At 43.4% G+C, this 22,052-nt stretch overlaps 1 protein-coding gene and 1 long non-coding RNA gene across 5 annotated transcripts in view; both read left to right on the top strand.

Moving 5' to 3' along the window:
- The window catches only part of Ankfn1 (ankyrin repeat and fibronectin type III domain containing 1), a 400,676-nt gene that overhangs the window by 277,051 nt on the left and 101,573 nt on the right, over window positions 1-22,052 (top strand). For 3 of the 4 annotated variants that reach the window (XM_016008632.3, XM_076543122.1, XM_076543123.1), the window contains exons 6-7: window positions 517-711; window positions 2,031-2,144. In XM_016008632.3, the coding sequence (XP_015864118.2) occupies window positions 517-711; window positions 2,031-2,144 (309 nt within the window). Of the gene's footprint in view, window positions 1-516; window positions 712-2,030; window positions 2,145-15,603; window positions 15,666-22,052 lie in introns of those variants that run through there. The other variant, XM_076543124.1, reaches the window with a different exon arrangement.
- On the top strand, window positions 18,814-19,837 carry LOC143266988 (uncharacterized). Its single transcript, XR_013041847.1, has 2 exons — window positions 18,814-18,933; window positions 19,711-19,837. It is a non-coding gene; the product is annotated as an uncharacterized LOC143266988 (long non-coding RNA).

Raw genomic sequence — 22,052 nt, 5'->3', positions numbered from 1 at the left:
TCAGTGTGGGGGCCAGCCGTCAGAACCCACTAGCTCAACTGTGGCACCGGTTTGAGACATTTCATTAGCAATGTACGAATTGGTTAATACTAAGACACACACACGCAAAATTTTCTCTATGCTGCGAGGAATATGATAAGGGCAGAAAATTTAAACTGGATTCCACCAAAAATTTCTTTTGAAAAATCAACTTTGGTAGAATGCAATTTGTTCCACAGCTTTCATGGACTGATGGGGCCTCTGATTTCAAGCATTTGTCCCTCCAAAAGTCATCAACAAAATCATGACTAACTCTGCCAAAGGAGCTCATTGGGAAGATGTGACAAAATAGCCAAAGAGCAATGGGGATGTCTTAATTCGTTGAATTTACCACTAAATAGTGAATGTTGGTGTTAGGCTGTATAGTAAGATAGTTGATAAAAAACACAGATCCCACGTTCTCCAGGAGAGACACGGATAGCCTAAAGCCACCGTACTTCCTAAGGAGCGCTATCATCCTGTCTCTTTTCCTCACAGTCGTCAGCCGGGAAAGCCGAGCCATGCACCTCAACACACTCGTCCAGGAGGCCCAGGACAGGGTGAGTGAGCTGTCTGCCCAGGTGGAGAACGAAGGCTTCACTCTGGACAACACCGAGAAGGAGAAGCAGCTGAAGGCGTGGGAGTGGAGGTACCGACTCTACAGGCGCATGAAAACCGGCTTCGAGCACGCCAGTGAGTATGCGCAAAGGACGGAGGCACAGACCGAGGCTGAGCTTCGGTTAGAGCCAGCCAGGCCTTTTACTGATTTCTCTTCTCAGCTCTCCAGGCATAGATGGCTGTTGTCAGTCTGTTTGGGGCAAGAGCTCTGGGAGACTGTAAAAGGGTCTTTTGTCTTGCTTGGTTTTCTGGCTCCCAATTGGTTCTCTGGCCACAGCCTTGAGCCCTGGGTGCTTCTGGCCTCGCTCCACCACATCTCCGCTCATCTAGCACTTCCCACCAGCTACGCCCTAATGCCTAATGACCCGACAGTCTGATGGCCTAAGTGGCTGTATTTTGGGATGTGGAGTTGGAAAAATATTTATTTGCCTATTTGTCCAGATTCTGCTTCAAGTTCAAGTTTAAAGTGTTTTCAACTCTACTGTATTTTTTTTATAGAGAGCTATAAACTGAACTTAATACAGCAGAGAAAGATAGTCAACTGGCCCATGAATTATGCTTTTGTCTACATTTCCATTCTTTCTACCAGTTCTTTGTGCTTGGTTAAGACAGTCCAGGTTAATCCTTACTGGCAGTGCAGAACGCTGCTGAGTGAAGTCCCTGATGGAAGAACACATACAGCTCAGATGTTTGCGAGCCATTAAAACTTCCATTCTGTAAAGTTGTATTTTATCCTAGAAGATTTCATTAAAACTAAAATGTGCAAACCCAACACTTACAAAGCCCCCAAACCCTCATCCTAAAAGGTCTGATGTAAACAACTAGAAGAACTGGAGCTGAAATTCCAAATGGTTTCAAAGCCCCTGCCTCCGCGAATGTCCAACCACACGAGCTGACTCTGGGAGAGAGTTAGATGCCAAATGCAGGGGCTGCGCGGAAGGCTCCTCGGGTAAAGACCATTCACCGTGCAAGCTAAGGACCTAAGTTTGAATCCTGGGCACTCGTGTAAAAATTGAGGCATGGCCACACCACCACTCCAGCACTGTGTCAGAGTGGAGGACAGGAGGAATGCTGGGCTTTCAGACTGCCAGTCCAGCTCCAGGTTCAGTGAGAAACCCTGTCTCAGGAGAGTAAACTGAAGAGTGATCGTGCAAGATGTACTACATCCTCCTCTGGAGCAAGTACATGTACACACACACACACACACACACACACACACACACACACACACACACACTGGACCTTTTAAAGAAAATGTTCACAAGGGAAAGCTAGTGGGCTGTACAAACCAATGTCTCCAGAGTGTGTGCTCCCACTGCCCTATGAAGAGGCAGGAAGGCTGTTGGAGAAGGATTTGAGAAGCTAACACACTGATGATCTCCCTCTTGTGCTAGGACCCCCAGAGGTGCCAGCCAATGCCTGTCTCATGGTAACCAGCAGCACATCACTCACTGTCAGTTTCCAGGAGCCCCTCAGTGTCAATGCAGCTGTGGTGACCAGGTACAAAGGTACTGCACTCTCCCTCTTCTCTCTCTGCTCCTTCCTGGAAAGGTATGGGGGCGTGGGGGTGGACTGTGTGCTCCGAGTGTTTGGATTCACACTAGTGGGGTTGTTTTTATCCCCCTTTGTTCCTGAAGTCGAAATATAACCATGCATATCAATGTGAAGGTTCAGGAAGGTGAATGAGAATAAGTCACAGGTAGATGGAACAGGACCAGGCGGCCATTCCCTCATTGAACATCTCACTCATGTCTGCCGCACATCTGTCCTTCAGAGGGTAAGGCAGTGATAATGGACAAAAGAAAAACAGAGTTGATCTGAGGAGCAAAAGGGCTGAAATGTGGGTATCAATGGGGGCGGGGAGCAGGAAGCACAGGAACTGCCCTCTCTGTCCCCACTGACGTTCACTGGAGCCAGAAAAGAAGATGATGATAAGATGGTGGCATGGTCAGTAAAGTTCCCAGGATGGAGGTGGCCTTCAGACGTGGCTTTGGAGGACAGATGGGAGCTGGAGGGGGGGGGATACTGGGGACAATATAAATTCTACATGGAGGGAACAATGAATCCAGCTGTCAATGCACAAAAGTACTGGAACAGTTAGAGGAGGAAACACGCAGCGGGAGAGTAGGAAATAAGAGTTTGGCTGCTCTGGACCATGTAGAGCGGAGAGGGGCTGGAACAGAAGCAGAAGCCAGGGAGCTAAGACTTCATGTGATAAACTGTGGAGAGCTATTGGATAAGATAGGGGCAAGATCACAAGTAAATGGCTGAAGTGCTGATAGTGTGTATGGTGGACTGGGGGAGACAGACAGCGAGTTTGAATTCAAGAAAGAGAGAGGGTTGTTCAAAAGCAAAGGACTGACAGCCTGAGCCAGTCACTGGTGAAGGACAGGAAGGCCCCAGGGGAGGAAGATGTGGCAGGATGTAATGAAGCCAGCCAGCCCCATACACAGTCCCTGCTATGTGCTTGAGCCTCTGTGTCCCTGCCTGTCACGGCGATGTCACAAAGCATGTTCATCCTCACTTCATGAACACCAGGGATGACAAGATGATAGAGTTTTTCTTAGAAGCTCACAAAAGAGCCTGAGTCCTTGCACTCTGCCCACTTTGGCATACGGGAAAGGAAAGGTAATCAATCGATTTTTCCGACTCACGTGGGCATGTGGAAAGCTCTCTACACCTGCTCCAGGATGCTGGTCCACAGGAAACTGTGTGTTCAAGTCTCCACCACTCTCTCTAGCTGTGAAACTGCCCACCTAGGGTGCATGCCTTCCTTTCTGCTTCTCAAGAGCATCCCATACATCTCTGTAGATGTGCTAGCTCTCTGGGTGCTTGGAACTGTCCGGGGGTAAGTTCACTCCACATGTAGTGTCTGAGGTAAGAGATTACAAATGGACTGACTTGGTGACCACTGGATTTTCTGTGGCAAAGAGAAGGCAACTGTAGACGACCAAAGGCTGTGCACAGATGCAGTCCCTCAGGATGGCTTCCTGACGCTAATCCTTCGAAACGGTTCACGTTTTCCTTATCATCCTCTCTTCTGCCCAGACTGACATTGGTTGGCAGACAGTGCGACAACACCCACTTTTTATCTCTACCTCGCTCCAGCTCAGGATTTTGATGACATGTTTCATCAATGCTGCCCGACTTGACATGTCCTTCTTATATGTGATTAGTGAGCTATCAGAAGCTAATTTACTCAGCTCTTTCATACTTGACCAAAACCCCAGCGAATTCTACCAGCGTTCACGTTTTAACTCTTCTCTTGGGAAGCGTTTGGGTGAGGTGGAAATGAAAGGTTGCCAGCCAGTGCTCTGGGTAACTGGAGAGGATTAATTAAGCATTATAAATAGAATTGTCTGCCGCATTGTGAAGCTGGCTTCCTTGTGTTAATTTCTAAGGACACAAATGGAACCCTTAACCTGATCGCTCTGAAGGGTTATTTAAAGCAGCTGGCATCTGCTGTGTCCACAGAGACAGATGGGCAGTTTTTAATTCAGGGGTTGGAGTAATTATTTAATTGTGGAAATATTAGGAAAATTACCCTGAGACAAAGATAATTATTTTGTTTGCTTTAAAAAAAGGGGGAGGGGGAAGCAGCAAAACAATTGAGAAATCCACAGAATGAAACGGCAATTATCTAATTGCTTATAGGGAAAAGCTTAACCCTGCAGTATTTGGGGTTTGGCAAAAAGGCCTCACTCACCCTATGCTCCAGAATCTCTGGGCTCAGCAAAACCCCAAGCATATCTCAACAACTAAATGTTTTCCCCCTTCATGCTTAAGCCAATGTATATTTGGGGGGAAGGAGTCTGGCTCTCTCTATTGCCCATCTGTTTACATTCATCAGCATGGTTTTGAGGAATCTCTGTATATACAGACGTCTTTTGTAGAGCATCTCTTTGGAGGCCTTTTTAAGACTCCAGAGTCATGCACCAGGCTGACTGCCATCTCACTGTGGGAGATTAAAGGCATCCATTGCAGCTGAGAAGGCAGGAATATGGTTCTCAGTGGACACCTCTGATTCTCCTGTCTGCATTTTCACCCACTGCAGTGACTGAGGCTGTTTCTAGGTATTTCCACCTCCAGTGCAGTCTTTGCATCTTTCTGTCACATCTTCCCCATTTCCGTGGTTTACAAAGAGCAGCTAGAGTTGTCCCAGATGTTCTGATGCTTTGGACCATGGCCAGGACACTGGTCAACATTCTCCTCCTCAAATCCTTGGGTAACCTGCCTGAACTCCTCTTCTGGAGATTACGTGTTATTTTTCTGCAGGCCAAAACAGAATGCATCTTCAAAATGATTGTGCTGTTTTGCTTCTCCTTGCAAGGCTGGGATGGGGGAACTGGGGCCAATATAGATGAGAAACTCTATCCTGTAACAGGTGCAGTACCACCTTTGTCTTTCTCTCTCTCTCTCTCTCTCTCTCTCTCTCTCTCTCTCTCTCTCTCTCTCTCTCTCTCTCTCTCTCTCTCTCGGCTTGAATTAGTGACACCTTGTGGCTTGCTAATTACAAGATGCTGCAATAGGTACTACAATGTGTGAGCGCTACCATGCTTCCAGATATGCTCTTCTCTGCCTCGCTTCTCATCTTGTCTCCTGACAAATTAGAAACCACAGCACGAGGCTGGTATACTCCCGTAATCCCAGTACTCGGGTGATAAAGGCAGGAGCTTCCAGATTTCAATACCAGCCTGGGCTGCACAGTGAGTTCAAGGCCAGCCTTTGACATACAGTGAGACTTTGTCTCAAAAAACAAGGAGTGTGGATACAGCTCAATGGGAGGGTGCTTGCCTGGGATGCATAAGGCTCTGAGTTCAACTTTAGCACGGGGGAAAAAAAATATCCTAATGTCTGGTTCTTATCATTGAATTGCTTGGCTGTTCTTCATTTAGTCACATTGCTTTGACAAAGCAAGCATTTCCTCTCAAAGAACTTGCCACTTCCTTCTAGAAGCTTGTAGCCTATCTGCTGCTGCCTCAACCACCACCTCTAGGTTCTTTCTCAGGAGGAAAAGAAGTCAAAGAATGTCTAGGGGCAGTTCAGCTTCCAGGATGGAGGAGTCAGTCCACTGTATGCTCATGAAAGCCCTCAGCTTATAGTGTCAGCATGATGAGAACCTCATGATCAGGTCATCTTTTTACAAGATAGAAGAACCTGACTTCATGGGCCACAAGGGCCCAATGATTGGGATTTCAATTCCTTTTCCTTCTCCTGCTATTTTTTCTCTTGTATCTTATAGTTTCAAGGGAATTTATCTAACAAGAAATAAGAACATCACATTAAAAAATATAATTATTTTCCATGTGTAATTGAAGAACTAATCTGAGCATAAGCATAAAACTGCTATCTTGGTTACTAGAGCAAAGCACTGCTAGAATGTCATGAAGAAAAAGATTCTTGACTCAGTTTGTACAAGTTTGGACCGTTCAGATTCAGAGAGGGGAGAAGATGCCAAAGGTTTACAAATGAAGGCAATAAAGAAGGACAGAAAAGATCTACAACTCAAGGAATCAGCTTGCTTTCTTCCTTTCCTTCTATTTAGGGACATTGGTGAAAAGTGAGTTGTTTGACTAGCTGTAAGATAGAGAAATAGTGAAAGTCCAGTGAATGACAGAATGGGGAGACTGGAAAGCCGCTCTGTGCAAAAGCCTTGGGTATGAGCTGTGAAGGCCTCTGGGCCATTAGTTGTACTGTTTTCCCTTCATGTTACAGAGGTGTCAGGATCCTGCCACCTTACTCATCGACAATCTTATAAACTTCCTTGAAGTCTTTTCCCAATAATCTATATTGTAAAGAGTTGCATTTTTTCCTTTTTTCTTTCTTTCTTTTTCTTTTTTTCTTTCTTTTTTTTTTTTTTGGTATTTTGATCCATTTTAAAAACTAAGACTTCAAACAATACAGTGAAGGGCTATATAAAAGAGTCTTTCTCTTCGCTCTTCCAAGAATCCTACACCCCTGCCACAAAATTCAACTCTATGACTTTGATGTAGATCCCTACAGATTCTTTCTTGATCCACATAAGCATGCAGTCATGTGCCACATAATGGATGATGTTTCTGTCAACAGCAGACTGCCGGGACCACAGAGATCCTATATGGCTACACCATCTAGTGAGGTAGCTGTTCATACAAAGATGGATTTCTTCAATAACACCTTCTCAGAATGTATTCCCATGGCTAAGTGACAAATGACTATATATCTGAAAGTACATAGCTTCCTGTGATTAAATATAAATATTGTCACACTATGTTAGTCAACTTCGTGTCACTGTGACCAAACACCTGAGGGAATTAACATCAAAGGAGGAAAGATTTATCTGGGCTTACAGTTCCAGAGACTTCAGGCCATGGTCACTCAGCTCTATTATCTGCTCACCTAATGGAGACTGTAGCTGGAAGTTTTCCTGTGCCCCGCCCAGTCTGAAGCCTTTCAGACCCAAGTAAACACACAGAGACTTATATTAATTAAAACTGCTCGGCCATTAGCTCAAGCTTACTACTGACTGGCTCTAACACTTAAACTCAGCCCATTTTTGTTAATCTATATGTCTTCACATGTTCCGTGGCTTTACCTGTGTGTCATTACATGCTCCTCCATGAATGGCAGGCTGGCATCTCCTGACTCAGGCCTCCTCTTCCCAGAATTCTCCTTGTCTGCTTATCCCACCTATACTTCCTGCCTGGCTACTGGCCAATCAGCATTTTATTAAACCAGTGTACAAAAGCATTATTCCACAGGAAGAAAAAAAAAAAAAAGTCGGGTTCCCATCATTCCTTTCAAGGCCATGCCCCACCCCAGTGGCCTCGGTGCTTTCTTATTGGTCCTGCCTCCTGAAGATTCTCTTACCCCCTCAAGGTTCACAGGACTGTAAATTTCCCTCACCTCCCAAAGTTTTTTTGTTGTTTTTGTTTGTTTGTTTGTTTGTTTGTTTGTTTTTATCTCCTGAAGGCTTCACCACTCCCCACTAGCACCACAGGCTGGTGATCAGTCATTTAGACTGATCAGTTCCCCATGATTCTTGGGGGATAGTAACATCTGAACCATAACACACCACTTACCTGAGCCTACAACTAGATGAGTTTTTTTTTCAACTTAGTGATAATTTTTCAGTTTGCAATATACTATATTTCTAATCTGATGTATTTGGGTCTCCTTCATTCTCTTTAACAGTTGTGTAGTATTTTTAGGCCATAGACAAAAGGATAGCTTTTCTCCTACTGATTGGACATAGGTTGTTGGAGTTTTTTAAAAATATCTATTTATTTTTGTGTGTGCACACACACTCATATGCATGCACATGCCACAACATGCATGTATGTAGAGGCCAGGCAATAGCTTTCAGGAGTCAATTCTCTCCTTACACCATATCAAGGTCAAGGGTCAAGGTCAAGGGTCAGCTCAGGTCATGAAGCTTAGTGGTAAAACTGCTGATCCAGTCCTGTGGGTTGATCTTTTTATTAACTTTTTTTTCTAGTATATCATGTTACAATCTTAGTATTCATATATGTATTCACATATGTATTCATATATGTATTCATATATTCATATATGTCTCTATCTTACCTACCTCAGTTTTTTTCTAGAATGGCTAACTAAAAGGAGGTTCTATACATTTATATACACTACCATTGATTTGTCTTTGTCAAATACCAACAAGTAACTTTACAGCGTATTTTAATATATTAGGGAAAGTCCCTTCTTCTGGTAATATATTTCAAAATGTCTTTGTTGTTACATACATTTTCTCTTCCAAATGAATTTTAGAATTGGCTTGTCAAGTTCAGTTTTTAAAATCTTCCTGGGCTTACATTGTATTCCTAATATGGAGAGACTTCTTATCTATGAGCATGTTCTTCTAATCAGGTTGGATTTGAATATGTTCAGGACAGTATAATCATTTTCTTTCTGTGGGTATTCTACATACCCTGTTGGTTTTATATGCCCAGTATATTTCACAATATTTGTGACTATTAAGAGGGAAATTTATTTTCAAGATTTTCTTTAAGTAATTATCAGTAGAGTAATGCTAATATTTAAATTTTAATTGGCAACATTACTAAAAACTCGATTAGCTTCTCTTCAGTACATTGTCTGACATCTCATAATATTTTTACTTATCAAATCTTCCAGAATTATAGTTTTGTCTCTTTCTTTTTTCTTTTTTAAAAAATTCCCCATCATTGAGGAGCATCAGTTCTAGTTCCCTACACACTGGATGGGGAGCACTGAATAGGGAGCATTGATTATTTTTCTCTTGTCTCTGCTTTTGATAAATCTTATGTAATAGTTAACCTTCAGTGCACTGTCAACTGGGAGGTTTCTGGTAGGCTCTTTTGATCAAATTAATGAAGTTTTAATTTATTTCTATCTTGTTATTTTATTTTGATTTGTATAAGAAAAAGATGTTAGTTGTGCCTGTTTTTCTATTCATTTCCTAAATCATTGACTTCATCTGGAGTAAGATCAATGGTACAGAGTTGTACAGTCATATCATTTTTAAGGTTCTGTAACTTTAGACCCTTTATTTTTCAAAGAGTGTGTGTTTCTGGTACCAGAGAGATGGCTCAGTGGTTTGGAGCACTGGCTGTTCTTCAAGAGGACCCAGGTTCATTCCCAGCATCACATGATGGCTCACAACCATCTGTAACTCCAGACCCAGGGTTTCTGATACCCTCTCCTGGTCTCTGTACACTGCACTCATGTGGTGCATAGATATACATGCAGGAAAAACACCCATACCTGTAAAATAAATAATTTTTAAAATATATGTATTCCTGCCTTTTCTCTTATAATAATTGAATTTGGCTGTTTTGTTTGTGGTTTGTCTGTTTCTTAAATCATAACATCAATGTTTTGTTTATTTTCTATTTTATTAGTACATTTTAAATTATAGCTTTTAATATAAAAGATCAGGAACTACATCATTTTGTCTATGGAAACTGATCAATGCTTGCTCTGGGCTAAAATATGATCATGATAATTTTCTTGATGCTTGCACAACTGGGAGACAATAGTCATTCTTGTTTGATTAAAGTTTGTAATATATTTCTTCATAATAATTCATGGCCCGCATGTTTCTGTGTCGTTGGGTTTTGTATGCTTTCTCAGGATAGAGAGATGTAAAGGATGAGGGCCACATTCCCAGGGTCAGATGCACTTGACTTTGAAATCCAGCACTAGCCAGGCGGTGGTGGCACACGCCTTTAATCCCAGCAGGGGCAGGCAGATCTCTGTGAGTTCGAGGCCAACCTGGTCTACAGAGCGAGTTCCAGGACAGGCTCCAAAGCTACACAGAGAAACCCTGTCTCGAAAAACAAAACCAAACAAACAAAAATCCAAGCACCACTTCCAGTCAAGTTTGACATTTGCATATTACTTAAAACCTGTTCACATTTTTAAAACTGTATTTATTATTATATGCATATGTATGTGTGCTTGTTCATCTGTGTGTGCATGGCACATGTTGGGTTTCCTCAGAGGATAGAAGGGGGCATTGAATCCCCAAGAACTGGAGTTACCCCATGCCGTTGTGAGCTACTGGATGTGGGTGCTGGGAAATGAACCTGGGTCCTTGGCAAGAGCAGCAAGTACTCTTCACTGCTGGGCCATCTCTCCAGCCTGTATTCTCATTTTATAGATAATGTTATAGATTTAATGTTAGAGTCGTTTCTCTTTTTTGTATGTGTGTGTGATGTGCTTGTATACATGTGTGTTCACATGGATGTGAAGGTATGCTGTGTAAGGGACATGTGTCAGAGGCCAGAGGCTGATGTCAAGTGTCTTCTTCGTTTGCTCTCTATTTCATTTTACTGCTGCAGGGTCTCTTGCCGAGCCTGGGGCTCTCTAATCAGCTAGTCTAGCTAGTTGTCTTGCCTTTGGAGTCCCCTCTGCCAACCTCCTAAGGGCTAGGATTACAGTGGGAGCACCATAGGATTACAGTGGGAGCACCATAGGATCAACCTGGCTTTCATGTGGCTCTAGGGATATCAACTCTGGTCCTCATGGTTGTGTAGCGAGCACTTTATCCACTGAGCCATCCCTGAAGCCCTATTTTTCTGTTTTTAGTTTTACAATCAGATTAGTTTTTTTCTTATTTTGAAAACTTAACTTACTTGCTTTTGATTTTATTAAGTTTTTTTTAAGTCTGCACTATTGGGGTCTTGTTCAGAAAGCCCTATCCTGTGGCAATGAGTTCAAGCCTATTCTCCACTTCTAGTCTATCAGATTTGGGGTATCTGGTCTTTTGTTGAGGTCCTTGATCCATGTGGAGATGAGTCTTGTGCAGGGTAGTAGATGTGGCTCTATTTCATTCTTCTGCAATGCAGCTATCCCATTTGATCGGCGTCACTTGTTAAAGAAGCTGGTCTTTCTCCAGTGTGTACTTTTGGCTCCTTTGTCACAACTCAAGTGTCTGGAGGTGTGTAGAATTATGTCTGTGCCTTCCATTCTACTCCATTGATCAATGTATGTTTCTACACCATTGCCATGTTGATCTTCCTACCAGAGCTCTATAATACAACTTAAAATCTGGAATTGTGATGCCTCTGGGAATTCTTTTATTATTCCAGATTGGTTTAATTATTGTGAGCTTTTGTGTTTTCATATGAAGTTTAAGATTTTTATGTGAAGAACTATGTTGGAATTCTGGTGGGTTTTGCACTGAATGTGTAGATTGCTTTTTCGTAAAATGGCCATTTTCACGATGTTAATCCTACCAACCCATGAGCATGAGCAGTTTTTGCATCTTCTGACGTCTCTTCAGTTTCTTTCTCCAGTCTCTTAAAATTTTTATATACAAGTCTTTCACTTGCTTGGCTAGATAATCCTAAGGTATTTTTCTTCAGGCTACTTTGACAGGTTGTTGTTTCCCTGATTTCTTTCTTAGGATGTTTGTCATGTGTCTGTAGGAAGGCTACTGATTTCTATGTGTTAATGCTGGCCTGATACTTTGCTGAAAGTCTTTATCAAGAAGTTTTCTGATAAAGTCTTTGGGGTCTTTTATGTATAGAGTCCCGTCACCTACAAATAAGGGGTCCTCATGAAGCTGAAAAGCTTCTGTACAGCAAAGGACACCATCATCTGAGCCAAGAGGTAGCCTACAGAAGGAGGGAAATTGCTACAAACTATACATAGGACAGAGGGTTCATAGCTAGAATACACAGAGAACTAAAAAAAAATGGAACATCAAAAAAATAAACAACCCAATTAAAAATGGGGTATAGAACTCAACAGAGCCTCGAAAGGTGCAATGCAAATGGCTGAGAAACACATTGAAAAGTTCACCAGCCTTAGCCATCAAGGATATGTAGATTAAAACTACTCTGAGATGTCACTCTACCCCAGTCAGAATGGCCAAGATAAATAAAACAAATGACAGCAAAGGCTGGCAGAGATGAGGGGGAAGGGAATGTTACTCATTGATGGTGGAAATGCAAACTGGTACAGCCACTGTGGAAATCGGTGTGAAGGTACCTAAAAAAAGCTGAAAATAGAGTACCCTAAGATCCAGCTAGATCACTCTTGGACATACACCCAAAGGACTCTACATCCTGCTACAGAGATATTTTGTCATCCATGGTCACTGCTGCTCTATAACCACCAGGAACTGGAAACAGCCTAGATGCCCATGGACAGAGAAATGGACAGTGAAAAACCAGTATATTTACATAATGGAGTATTATTCATCTATTATTAAGAACTGAATTATGGAATCTGAAGGTAAATGGATAGCTCTAGAAACAATCTTCCTGAGTGAGGTAACCCAAACCAGAAAAACAAACATTACATTTGCTTTTACATGCAGATGTTAGCTTTTAAGCTCTACTATGTGAATTTCGTTTAGAATACTCACAGAGGTTAGATAGCTAATACAGGAGGGGGGGGGACCCGTGGTGGAGGAAGGGATCTTCTAAGGAAGGAGAAATAGAATACACTGTTATAAAGAGATAAAAGGAAAGTTAGACTAGGGTGATTGAATGGAGAAGAGAATGGGGGACAGGGTAGAGGAAGAAACATGGGGAAGGATAACTAACACTAAAGAGCCTTTGAAAAGCCATATGGAAACCTACCATAGAAGTTTGCTTATTATATACATATGAAAAAGGAATGTGAATGAAGTTACTATAATAGTGGAGGCAATGCCCCAGCTAGGCATCTTATAGTACTATCAAGGAAAACCTCCACTACCAGGAAAGGGCCACGCCTTGTTGAATCACTGGTGAAAGGGGTTCCATAGGCCACGCCCCAAACGTTATAGACTACTGCCAATGCCATTATTACCCTCCATAACCTGACGATAAGCCCCTGTTGTTGAAGACACCACATCCTTATGTTATAAAACATGGAGAAATTGAACTGTTGCTCAACTACAAGTTTCACCCCTACTGACTAGCATTCATAGTGCTGGAAGCTATTATACCTACTACTAGAAAAGAAATATAAACATCAGTCTCACTCAACTATAAACCTTGTGAGCTACGATAGCAACCTGCCCTCAAGCTATACTCATTGATGAAATCATGGCACAAGTGTTATGAGAGTAACAACCACTGTTTGACTGGAGTTAAGTCTTGCTTCATGAGATGGAATCCATATCTGATACTGTTCATGAGGCCAAGTACCTGAGATTGGTTAGGTCATGGGACCCAGGGGTAAAAGTACTGTTATTATTCTGATAACTGAACATAGCAATAACATTACTCCTGAAGACACAGTCCTATCCACATAGATTAATGCATCACTTAAAGCTCGTGAGGAAAACATCTTACAGTAGATAGCAATTAGCTCAGAGACCCACAACAGGATAACGTGCAGGGAGTGAGAGACTCAGGAGCATTCAGCATTAAATGGGATGTCTTTATCACACCCCTCCCCTTAAGGCTCAGAGATCTATGCAGAAAGACTTTTAAGAGCTACAAATGATAGACAATTCCAAACAAACAGCAGTTTTCAGACACAACAGGGCAGATGTACATCCAAAGGCTGTGGTTGCGTGCACCAGAGCTGTACAAGTTCAAGTCGGACAAAGCTCCAGCACAGAGAAGAGGACCAAGTCCCACCCCTAACCATGAAGCTATTTGAAATTGACAGCTGTTAGGAGAGGTACCTTCAGTTTTCTCCAGTGTAGTGACACCGGGTATACTCCAGTGCAAGCCTCATGCTCAGGGGGAGTTGGCCAATGCAAAACCCAAAACCATTGTTTCTGCAGTGGTTTTTGGGTTTTAATTCTTTTAAAGAGAGGGGGGGGGAAAGTTTGTCGGTAGGGAGTAGGGAAGGATCAAGGAGGAGCTGAGGCAGGGGAAAGAATATGATCAAAATATATTATGTGAAAAAAGTTTAAAAATTAAAAAAACAATTTTTAAATTGTAGACTGTTACATCCTGTGGAGATCTTAAAATCCCCACCAGTGGCTAACAAGTTATATGTGTGCCATACGTGATGTTTGAAGACCTTATTCAAGCTCAGCTGAGGACAAGGGGAGAACTTGTTCACTCTCATCTCGGAGTGAAGCTATTCTGTCTGCCTCGGTTTCCACTTGACAGTAAACAGCGTTTTCTGTGTGTTTCCATTTGCCTGCGTCTCTTCTCTGCCACCCTTCCCAGCCTCTCAGTGACATCTGAAATACATTAGTCCCTTGTAAAACATTAATTATTAAGTCTGAGAATCTCTTTGTGTGGGGGGGAGTGGGGGTGGGGGTGTGTGCAAGAGCACTGTGCTATGTGTGGAGGTCAGAGAACAACTTTCAGGAGACGGTTCTCTCTGCCCACCATGTGGTTACTGGGGATCAAACTTAGGTCATCAGGCGTGGCAGGCTACCCACCAAGCCATCTCACCAGCTCCTTTATCTCTTTTTATATATGCTTTTAAATTCCCTTATTCAAGATGATATGACAATGAAATTTCAATTTTTTATCAAATGTATATAATGATTAAAAAAAGAAGTTGTTTTCTTTATCTCCCCCATCTTTTCCCCAGCTCCAGCTGCTCTTTATCTTGCACAGCTGTGGTAGTCACCTCTCTGGTCATGTGCTCTACAGCTGTTTTGGGACTCACTATCTGCCCTCGTTTACTCAATTACAACTGGGACAAAAGAATCGGACTCTCCCCTAAGAACCACATTCACCTGAATTCTCCTATTCTCCCAACACAGTTACATTGCTGTTTGTAATAGCATCAAGTGTGCCTACCACTCTGAACACAGGAATTGTGGACATTGCAAAGTCAAGAAGAACTCGTTACTTTTCCTATAAATTCCCTCCAGTCCCCAACCTTTCTGTTGCATCTCTTACGGTCCTCCCCATTCTAGTCTCGATTCCTTCCAGATGATCCTTTTGGAAGAACCCCTACTTTCCCAAGCACATTACTTATTTCTTTCCCAGCATACTCTCTGCTTCCGTTGCAGTACATAACCAACCACAACCATGGTTGGATAGCACCACACACCTATCACGGTGTTCAAAACCTCTACAGTCATGATGCCAGATGCTGATGAGGATTTGGAGAAAATGGCACCTTCCAACACTTCTAGTGGGGAAGCAGAATGCTAGTGCCACTCTGGAAAGTGAGTGAGATCATTTCTTTGAAAGTTAACCATGTGGCTCCCATAGAGCCTGGTGTCCGTACCACTGAGCACTTATTCCAGTAAAACTAGAGCTTCTAACCCTATAAAAATCCTTCCCAAAATGTTTATAGCAGTTTTATAAATGATAGCCAAGACCTGGAAATAAACCAGTTGTATTTCAACAGTGGTAGTTGAACAAACTGCGGCCCATTCTTGCCATGAACATGACCTCAGAAATAAAATCAAGGTATCTGTACAAACAACAAACTGGATGAGCCTTCAGAGTGTCATGCCGAGGAGAGAAGGTGATCCTAACAGACCTGTATATGTCACAATCCCATCTGTGTAACACTTGAGATGACACCACTACTGAGATGAAAACACACTGTAGTTGCCAGAAGGTAGTGAGGAGGAGGGAGTGTGGGGCCTGTGATGCCTGTCTTCCAGCCAACAGAATCATCGTAAGGTACCTTGTTTGCCTTTTAATGGAGCTGGAGAGAAAAGGAGTGGTTAGGCATGGATGTGTGCATGGCATCTTGATCCAATCTCCCCATCACTTGCATGTAACCCAGTCTGAATGCTCAGAAATGAGGACCTAATGCTAACCTGAGCCCAGCCAATACTGGACAAAGCACATCTGCTCCCTAAAAACTCAGTCACCTCAAGACACACATGACACTGAGTTTTGTGTATCAGCTGTTGGCGGATTATACCTGACACTAATTCCTTCTTCCCGGTATAGTTGGAAAATCATCAACTTATAATGTAATAGGAAAATTCTGGAATATATGAGCTTTCCATTAAGGTATGAGTTCCTAGAAGGTAGAAATCGTGTCTTTTCCATTTTAGGAGGAGGGAGTTACTTTGTTTTGTTCTGGTTTTTACCTTTACGTGTTGCATTCAAGCAACTCTGTTCTTTCTGTTGGTTCCTCCTGCCACAGGACATTTGCACAAGATTCTCCCTGTGCTGAAGCACCGTCCCATCCCACCTGCTCACCTGCCACCTAATTGTTCAAGTTGCTCTCAAAATGCATTTCAGCAGAGACATATTTTCAATATAGCTATTTAAATGAGGTGCTATAGCTTGTAACATTCAAATTATAAACATAATTCATAGATTATGATAAATTCACAGATTTATAAATAATTCTATCATTCATGCCCTTCACCTCTCCTTCAGAATAATGTTTACAACTTGCAAACATCTATTTACTTTTGTTCCATATTTTTATGTTAAACATATTCCACTATTATAGACTTTCTGAGAGTCTTTCATATCTAATGTAGCTAATAAATTCATTTCCCAAAATTTGATTTGGGCATTGCTGAACATTTTATGGGGAAAATGTTTCATGAAATCCAGAGAATATTTAGGACAGGAATTCCTAAACTAAGGGCACATTAGAACACACACACCCTGAGATCCATACCAACATGTCTTACAAACCCACCAATTCAGAGTTTCTGCAGGGTATCTCTTTTGAGAACAGTTAGATGATTTTGATGGGCAGAGAGGGTGAGAATATGTAGTCATATTATCCCTCCTACCTGACTGTAAACCTCATGTGAGCAGACTTTGTGCTCATTACATTTGTCACAGGGCCCAAAAGATGCACAGTCATCCTTAATTCATTTATTTCATAAAAAAAAAAATGTAGTGCTAACTCTTATGTGATGGGCTGAACTCTAGGCAGTGCACATAGCCATAAATTCTTGAAATATTCTGTATCTAAAATGCTTACATTTCATGAAGAAATAGTAACACGGACCAAGGACCTGGAGAGGATCTTCTATGCATTGACCCTTTTACCTCGGACATCAAACCTACAGGTGACATTATCTCTCAATTATGGTTAAGAAAACTGAAGTGCAGGGAGATTAAAAAATGTGTTCATGGTCACATGGTACAGAGGTGGCTGGGATGGTCTCGTAATCTTGTGCAAAGGTCCTGTGGCAGGAGGAACCCACAGAAACTGTCAACTTCATGGAATTTAGAATCACCTAGGAAACTAACTTCTGGGGTGTCTGTGAGGGAGCTTCCAGAGAGGTTTGCCTGAGGTGGGGAGACTCACTCTGAATGAGTGGCATCATCTCATGGGGAAGGGGTCCTTGGATGGATTCAAAGAAGTAAGTGGACCACCAGCATTTGTCTCTGCTTCCTGACGGTGGATGCAATGTGACCATCTGCCTCCTGCTAACATCGCCACGCCTTCCCACCAGCCAAAATAAAGCCTTCTTTCCGTAGGTGGCTCTTTTCAGGAACCTTGTCACAGTCAGGAGAAAGGGGACTTATACAGTGACAGACAGAGAATTGGTCTGGTCCTAGGGAAGTACTGTTCACAGGCCCAAGCTCTTACCACTGTGAAATCCTGGGTTAGGAAATGATACTGGGTGAAGGTACAAGGCAGTCCCTAAGTTCCCCCCGCCACCCCCAGACCTTGGGAAGTTTCTGGTTCCTAGAGAGCAGCCACCACCAGGGCAGGACTTTATCTGCTTCTCTACCTCCTCGTGTTCTTTAGAGGATCTGCCCAGCAGAGTTGACATGGCTCTGCATACAGGGACACACTTCTCTGGAGGGCAGCCTTCCCCTCCTTGTGGAAGAAGGGAGGGGGCCTTCTTACCCGTATAGCTTATGTGATTCATTTTAAAATCAGACTGGCCGAGTCAAGGGTAAAATCAACGCATTGTGGACACAGAGAACACATCATAAGATTCCTAGTCACCTCCAAGCATTCAATACAGGGTGGAAAAACTTAATAACCAAGAAAAGTAAATAAACAACTGTTAAGATGATTTACAGTCTGGCCATGAAGTTGACTCGGGGTCTGTCCGGCTTTCTCCATCTTAAGACAGTCTCTCAATTCTCCTGGGGCAGGGTGTGGATCCAGACTTCGTGTCAGACGTCAAAGGAAGCATATTTTATGTTTTCTGATTGACTGGTATATGCCCAGAAATGTGCCAGGTCCTTTTCTATGTACAGACTTCCTTATAACTTTTTTTTCCTTCCAAGCTCCTAGATATCAGGTCTTCAGATGTCTGAAGATTGCTATCCCAGCCCTCCCTCTTTTTCTGCTTGATCATGTTGTTCGAGGTTGCACATACTTCTGTATCTTTCATGAGTCTGGGATCAGCCCTCATCATGGACTGCCCTTTCTAGAGTGTGTAGGCTCCTAGGTGTGGGGCCCTCAGAGTTAAGGAAACCAATAGGACAGAGTCACTGATCTTTCTCACAGCACCCTCTGAGGAACTCACTGAAGATCTTCCCTGGCTCCACTGCAGGAAAGGGTCCCTAGGAAAGTGCAGCTTTAACCCAGACTGGCTCTTACGGAGCCCGAGCCTCCTTCACCGCCCAGCAGACCCATAGACATCCTTCAAAGCTTGGCCTGAGGAGCCACCTCTTCAGAAAGCCTTCCTTTGCTCTGTGTCTGTTTTCACCGGTCACACCAGGCAGCACTGACTTCATCTGCGTGCCTGACAATGTGGGAGACTGGCGTGCAAAAGAAAATGGTGTCTTAGGCTGAGGAGACAGCTCCGTGGGCAAAGAACTTGGCATGCAAGTGTGAAGACTTGAGTTCAGAGCCCCAGAGCCCACAGAAAGGCAGACAAGGAAGCATCAGTCTGTAATCCCAGCACTCCTACAGCAAGATGGGAGACAGAAAAAAAATCCCTGTATGTCTACAATCAGCCAACCTGGAGAACACAGCAGTGAACACATGAGACCTCTTTCAAACAAGGTAGAAGACAAGGAGCCATATCTGTGGTTTCCCTCTGCTCTCTGTATGACACAGTAGCAAGCGTACACTTTTACTCACACATGAATACACACACACAAACTCACTCATACACACTCACACAGAAATGGTATCTTACAAACCTTTGTATCTTCATTGCCTCTGGTCTGGCTACTGAATTGATCTATTGCCTACAGCCTAGCAATTGAATTGACCTATTGTCTACAGTCTGGCTACTGAACTGCTCTAAGTTCTAGATAAGAAAGAACTGGGGCCGGCTGGTGGTGGTGCATGCCTTTAATCCCAACACTCGGGAGGCAGAGGCAGGCGGATCCCTGTGAGTTTGAGGCCAGCCTGGGCTACCAAGTGAGTTCCAGGAAAGGCGCAAAGATACACACAGAGAAACCCTGTCTCGGGGAAAAAAAAAAAAAAGTAAAAGACAAAGAAAGAACTGGGAAATCAGAAGCTCTATAAAGGCAAAAGGAAAATGTAAGATGACCACTATTGTGTTATTAATTATTAGTCGGCCTTCAGCTAGGTAATGTGGGCACAATGGAGACCCTTCTCACTGGTTTCCTCCATAAGGAAGCCTATGGCCATTCAGTCATTCATGCATCAGTCACCCATTACATGCCAGGCCCTTTCCTGGTCATCTTGGACACAGCAATGAACAAGACCAATGTAGTTCCTGCCCTAGGAGGCTTCTGCAGTGACTTACAACATATACAACATTGACCATCCCTTCCTTCACCAGGTGATAAAAAGCACTTGTCCTTCCAGGTGCTCGAGGTGTGTGGGTGTGCAACAGTGAGGAACACATTCTACTTATTTATGGAACTTTTAGTTTATGGAGAAACAGCTTACCAATAGAAGAATTCATCTTGCAGAATAAAGAAAATGAAGTTTACGACTGGCCCAGAGTTAAACTGCAATTTCAAACTGGCTTTGTCGAAATTGTCCCCTCCCTTTTTCCTGTATGTCCCCGGAACTCTTCTCAGACCCTCAGCCCTCATCTGCAGCTTCATCCTACTTGCTCCCAGCTCCCCCAAGACCCCTGTTTTCAATGAAGTCTCTGCAAAAGTGGCCACCCCACCACCAGGCAAAGCAGCTTAGACTTCCCTCCCTCCTCTCCTCCCACACCACTCTGCAAATGCAGAGCCAAGAAGGCTCTTGGCACAGAGGGAGGCCCGCCAGACAGTCCTTCAGTGCCATGCAGCCATGAGAGTCCTCCCCACACTTCCTTGAGGGGCAAAGTCCTTCTGCCAATGCGGACTCAACTGGGCATGGTGATGTGCCAAGCCTCCCTACCCCCAACTAGTCCATCACCTCCTCTTACAGCATCTTCATCCCTAGTCTGAGCAGACTCCGGTCCTTACCCCCAGGAGCCTGGCAGTTGCTGAGCCCAGACACCTGGGAGTAGGGTGCTGGTGACTTTCCAGTGACCACGGCCACAGGTCTCCACTCCAGGCAGACACCGGCTGAAACCTGGCTCTGTCCGGGACTGCCCACCTGGACACCCAGCTGGCAGTACAGACCCAGAGCCACTGTCTAGGCCTCCTTCTCCCGACAGACACTTTTCTCTTGAGTCCTTTTTTGGCCAGATCCCTTTGCAGCATTATAGTTTGTCAATAGCCCGCGACTGCTTTCTAGAATTTCTCTCCAGGAGAAAGTGTGTTTTTCTAAGAAATAGGTGTTCTAGCCTGAAGCCTAATTTCATATGAGGGCTCAAAATTGAAACAAAAATAATCGCCCTCAAGTCTAGGAGCCGAGGGGCCTCTCCACACCCTGAAGAGTGCTTCCTCTTGGGAGGTGGGAGGCAAGGGTGGTCTTTTGTGTTATTTTAATGAAAATTTTCCAATTATAAAAATAACGTAGGCTCCTTAGATCAGCCAGAGTCCATGGAGAAAACAGAAACCGCACTCAGCTTGGATTCTGAATAAATTTTAAGGAAAAAAAAAAAAACTCAGAGGGAGTTGAGCTGGGGTTTGTAAGTGAACAAAAGACCTGGTGGTACATGGGACTGGCGACACTCAGGAGCGGTTAACTGAAGAGAAAAGAGAGAAAACCAGGAACTGGGGGTGGGGGGTGGGATAATAAGCGGATCCTAGCTGAGCCAACTAGATGCCTAGGATGTCTGGAGGATGCAGTCACCCAGATGTGGGGATGTGACAGCTCTTCAGGCTGATCCAGTCTCCACAGTCAAAATGAGATCTTCCAGGTGGGTTTTCTCTCACTGTCCCTCTCAAAATGGAACTTCGCCTTTATCCACATGTTGATTGCTTTCACAGCAGTTTTTCTCTCTAAATCTAGGTTCAGCAAAGATCAGGACTGTGCCTCTGTAGTTCATTATTACAGACTTAGAGAGTGGAGACTGGGAGATGGCTCGGCAGTTAGGAGTATGCTGTCTGCTCCTGCAGAGGACCAGAGTTCGGTTCCCAGTGCCCATGTAGAGCAGTTCACAACCACCTGTAACTCCAGTTCCAGAGGATCCAATGCCTTCTTCTGTCTTCTGATGGCACCCACACTCATGTGAATAGACCCACACATACACACATAATTTAAAATAAAATAAATCTTTGAAAAACAGCAAATCCAATATGTAGCATAGTACCTGCCACATGACTGTTTGTTGAATGGATGAATGAATGAATGAATGAATGAATGAATGAATGCACTTAACTTTTTTTTCTGTCTCTGGAGGTGTTTATTAACATAGAAATGATTCAGTTCCATAAAAACATCCAACATTTTCTCCCTCTTTTTTACCAAACCCAATGGTAAGACCTGTCTCTGAATTTGGACTCAGCCCTGACATCTTAGTAACTATATGATCTTGGTGACACAAATCACAAGTTCTCTTAATTTTGGTTCCTTTCTCTGGAAGGCAGAAAGAGTAGACTGGGATCTCTTAGGTCTCCTGCCCTCTCCTTCCATGATTTCTCAAGCCTTTCTCAAACTAAAGCCAATGGTCTTGCAAGGACTTAGAACTCTAGCATTCAGTTCATCTCTGTGCTATAGCAATGAGCTCCCTGACAAAGAGAGAAAACAAGATAGTCTGATAAATACAACCACAACTGTCACAAACCAGAACACAAGCAAGCCATCATTCTGCCATCTTCTGG

Source organism: Peromyscus maniculatus, chromosome 8 (genome assembly GCF_049852395.1).
Source record: "Peromyscus maniculatus bairdii isolate BWxNUB_F1_BW_parent chromosome 8, HU_Pman_BW_mat_3.1, whole genome shotgun sequence".
Taxonomy (NCBI): domain Eukaryota; kingdom Metazoa; phylum Chordata; class Mammalia; order Rodentia; family Cricetidae; genus Peromyscus; species Peromyscus maniculatus.
The sequence above is the reverse complement of the archived record's forward strand: the minus strand, read 5'-3'. Positions and strand labels throughout refer to the sequence as shown.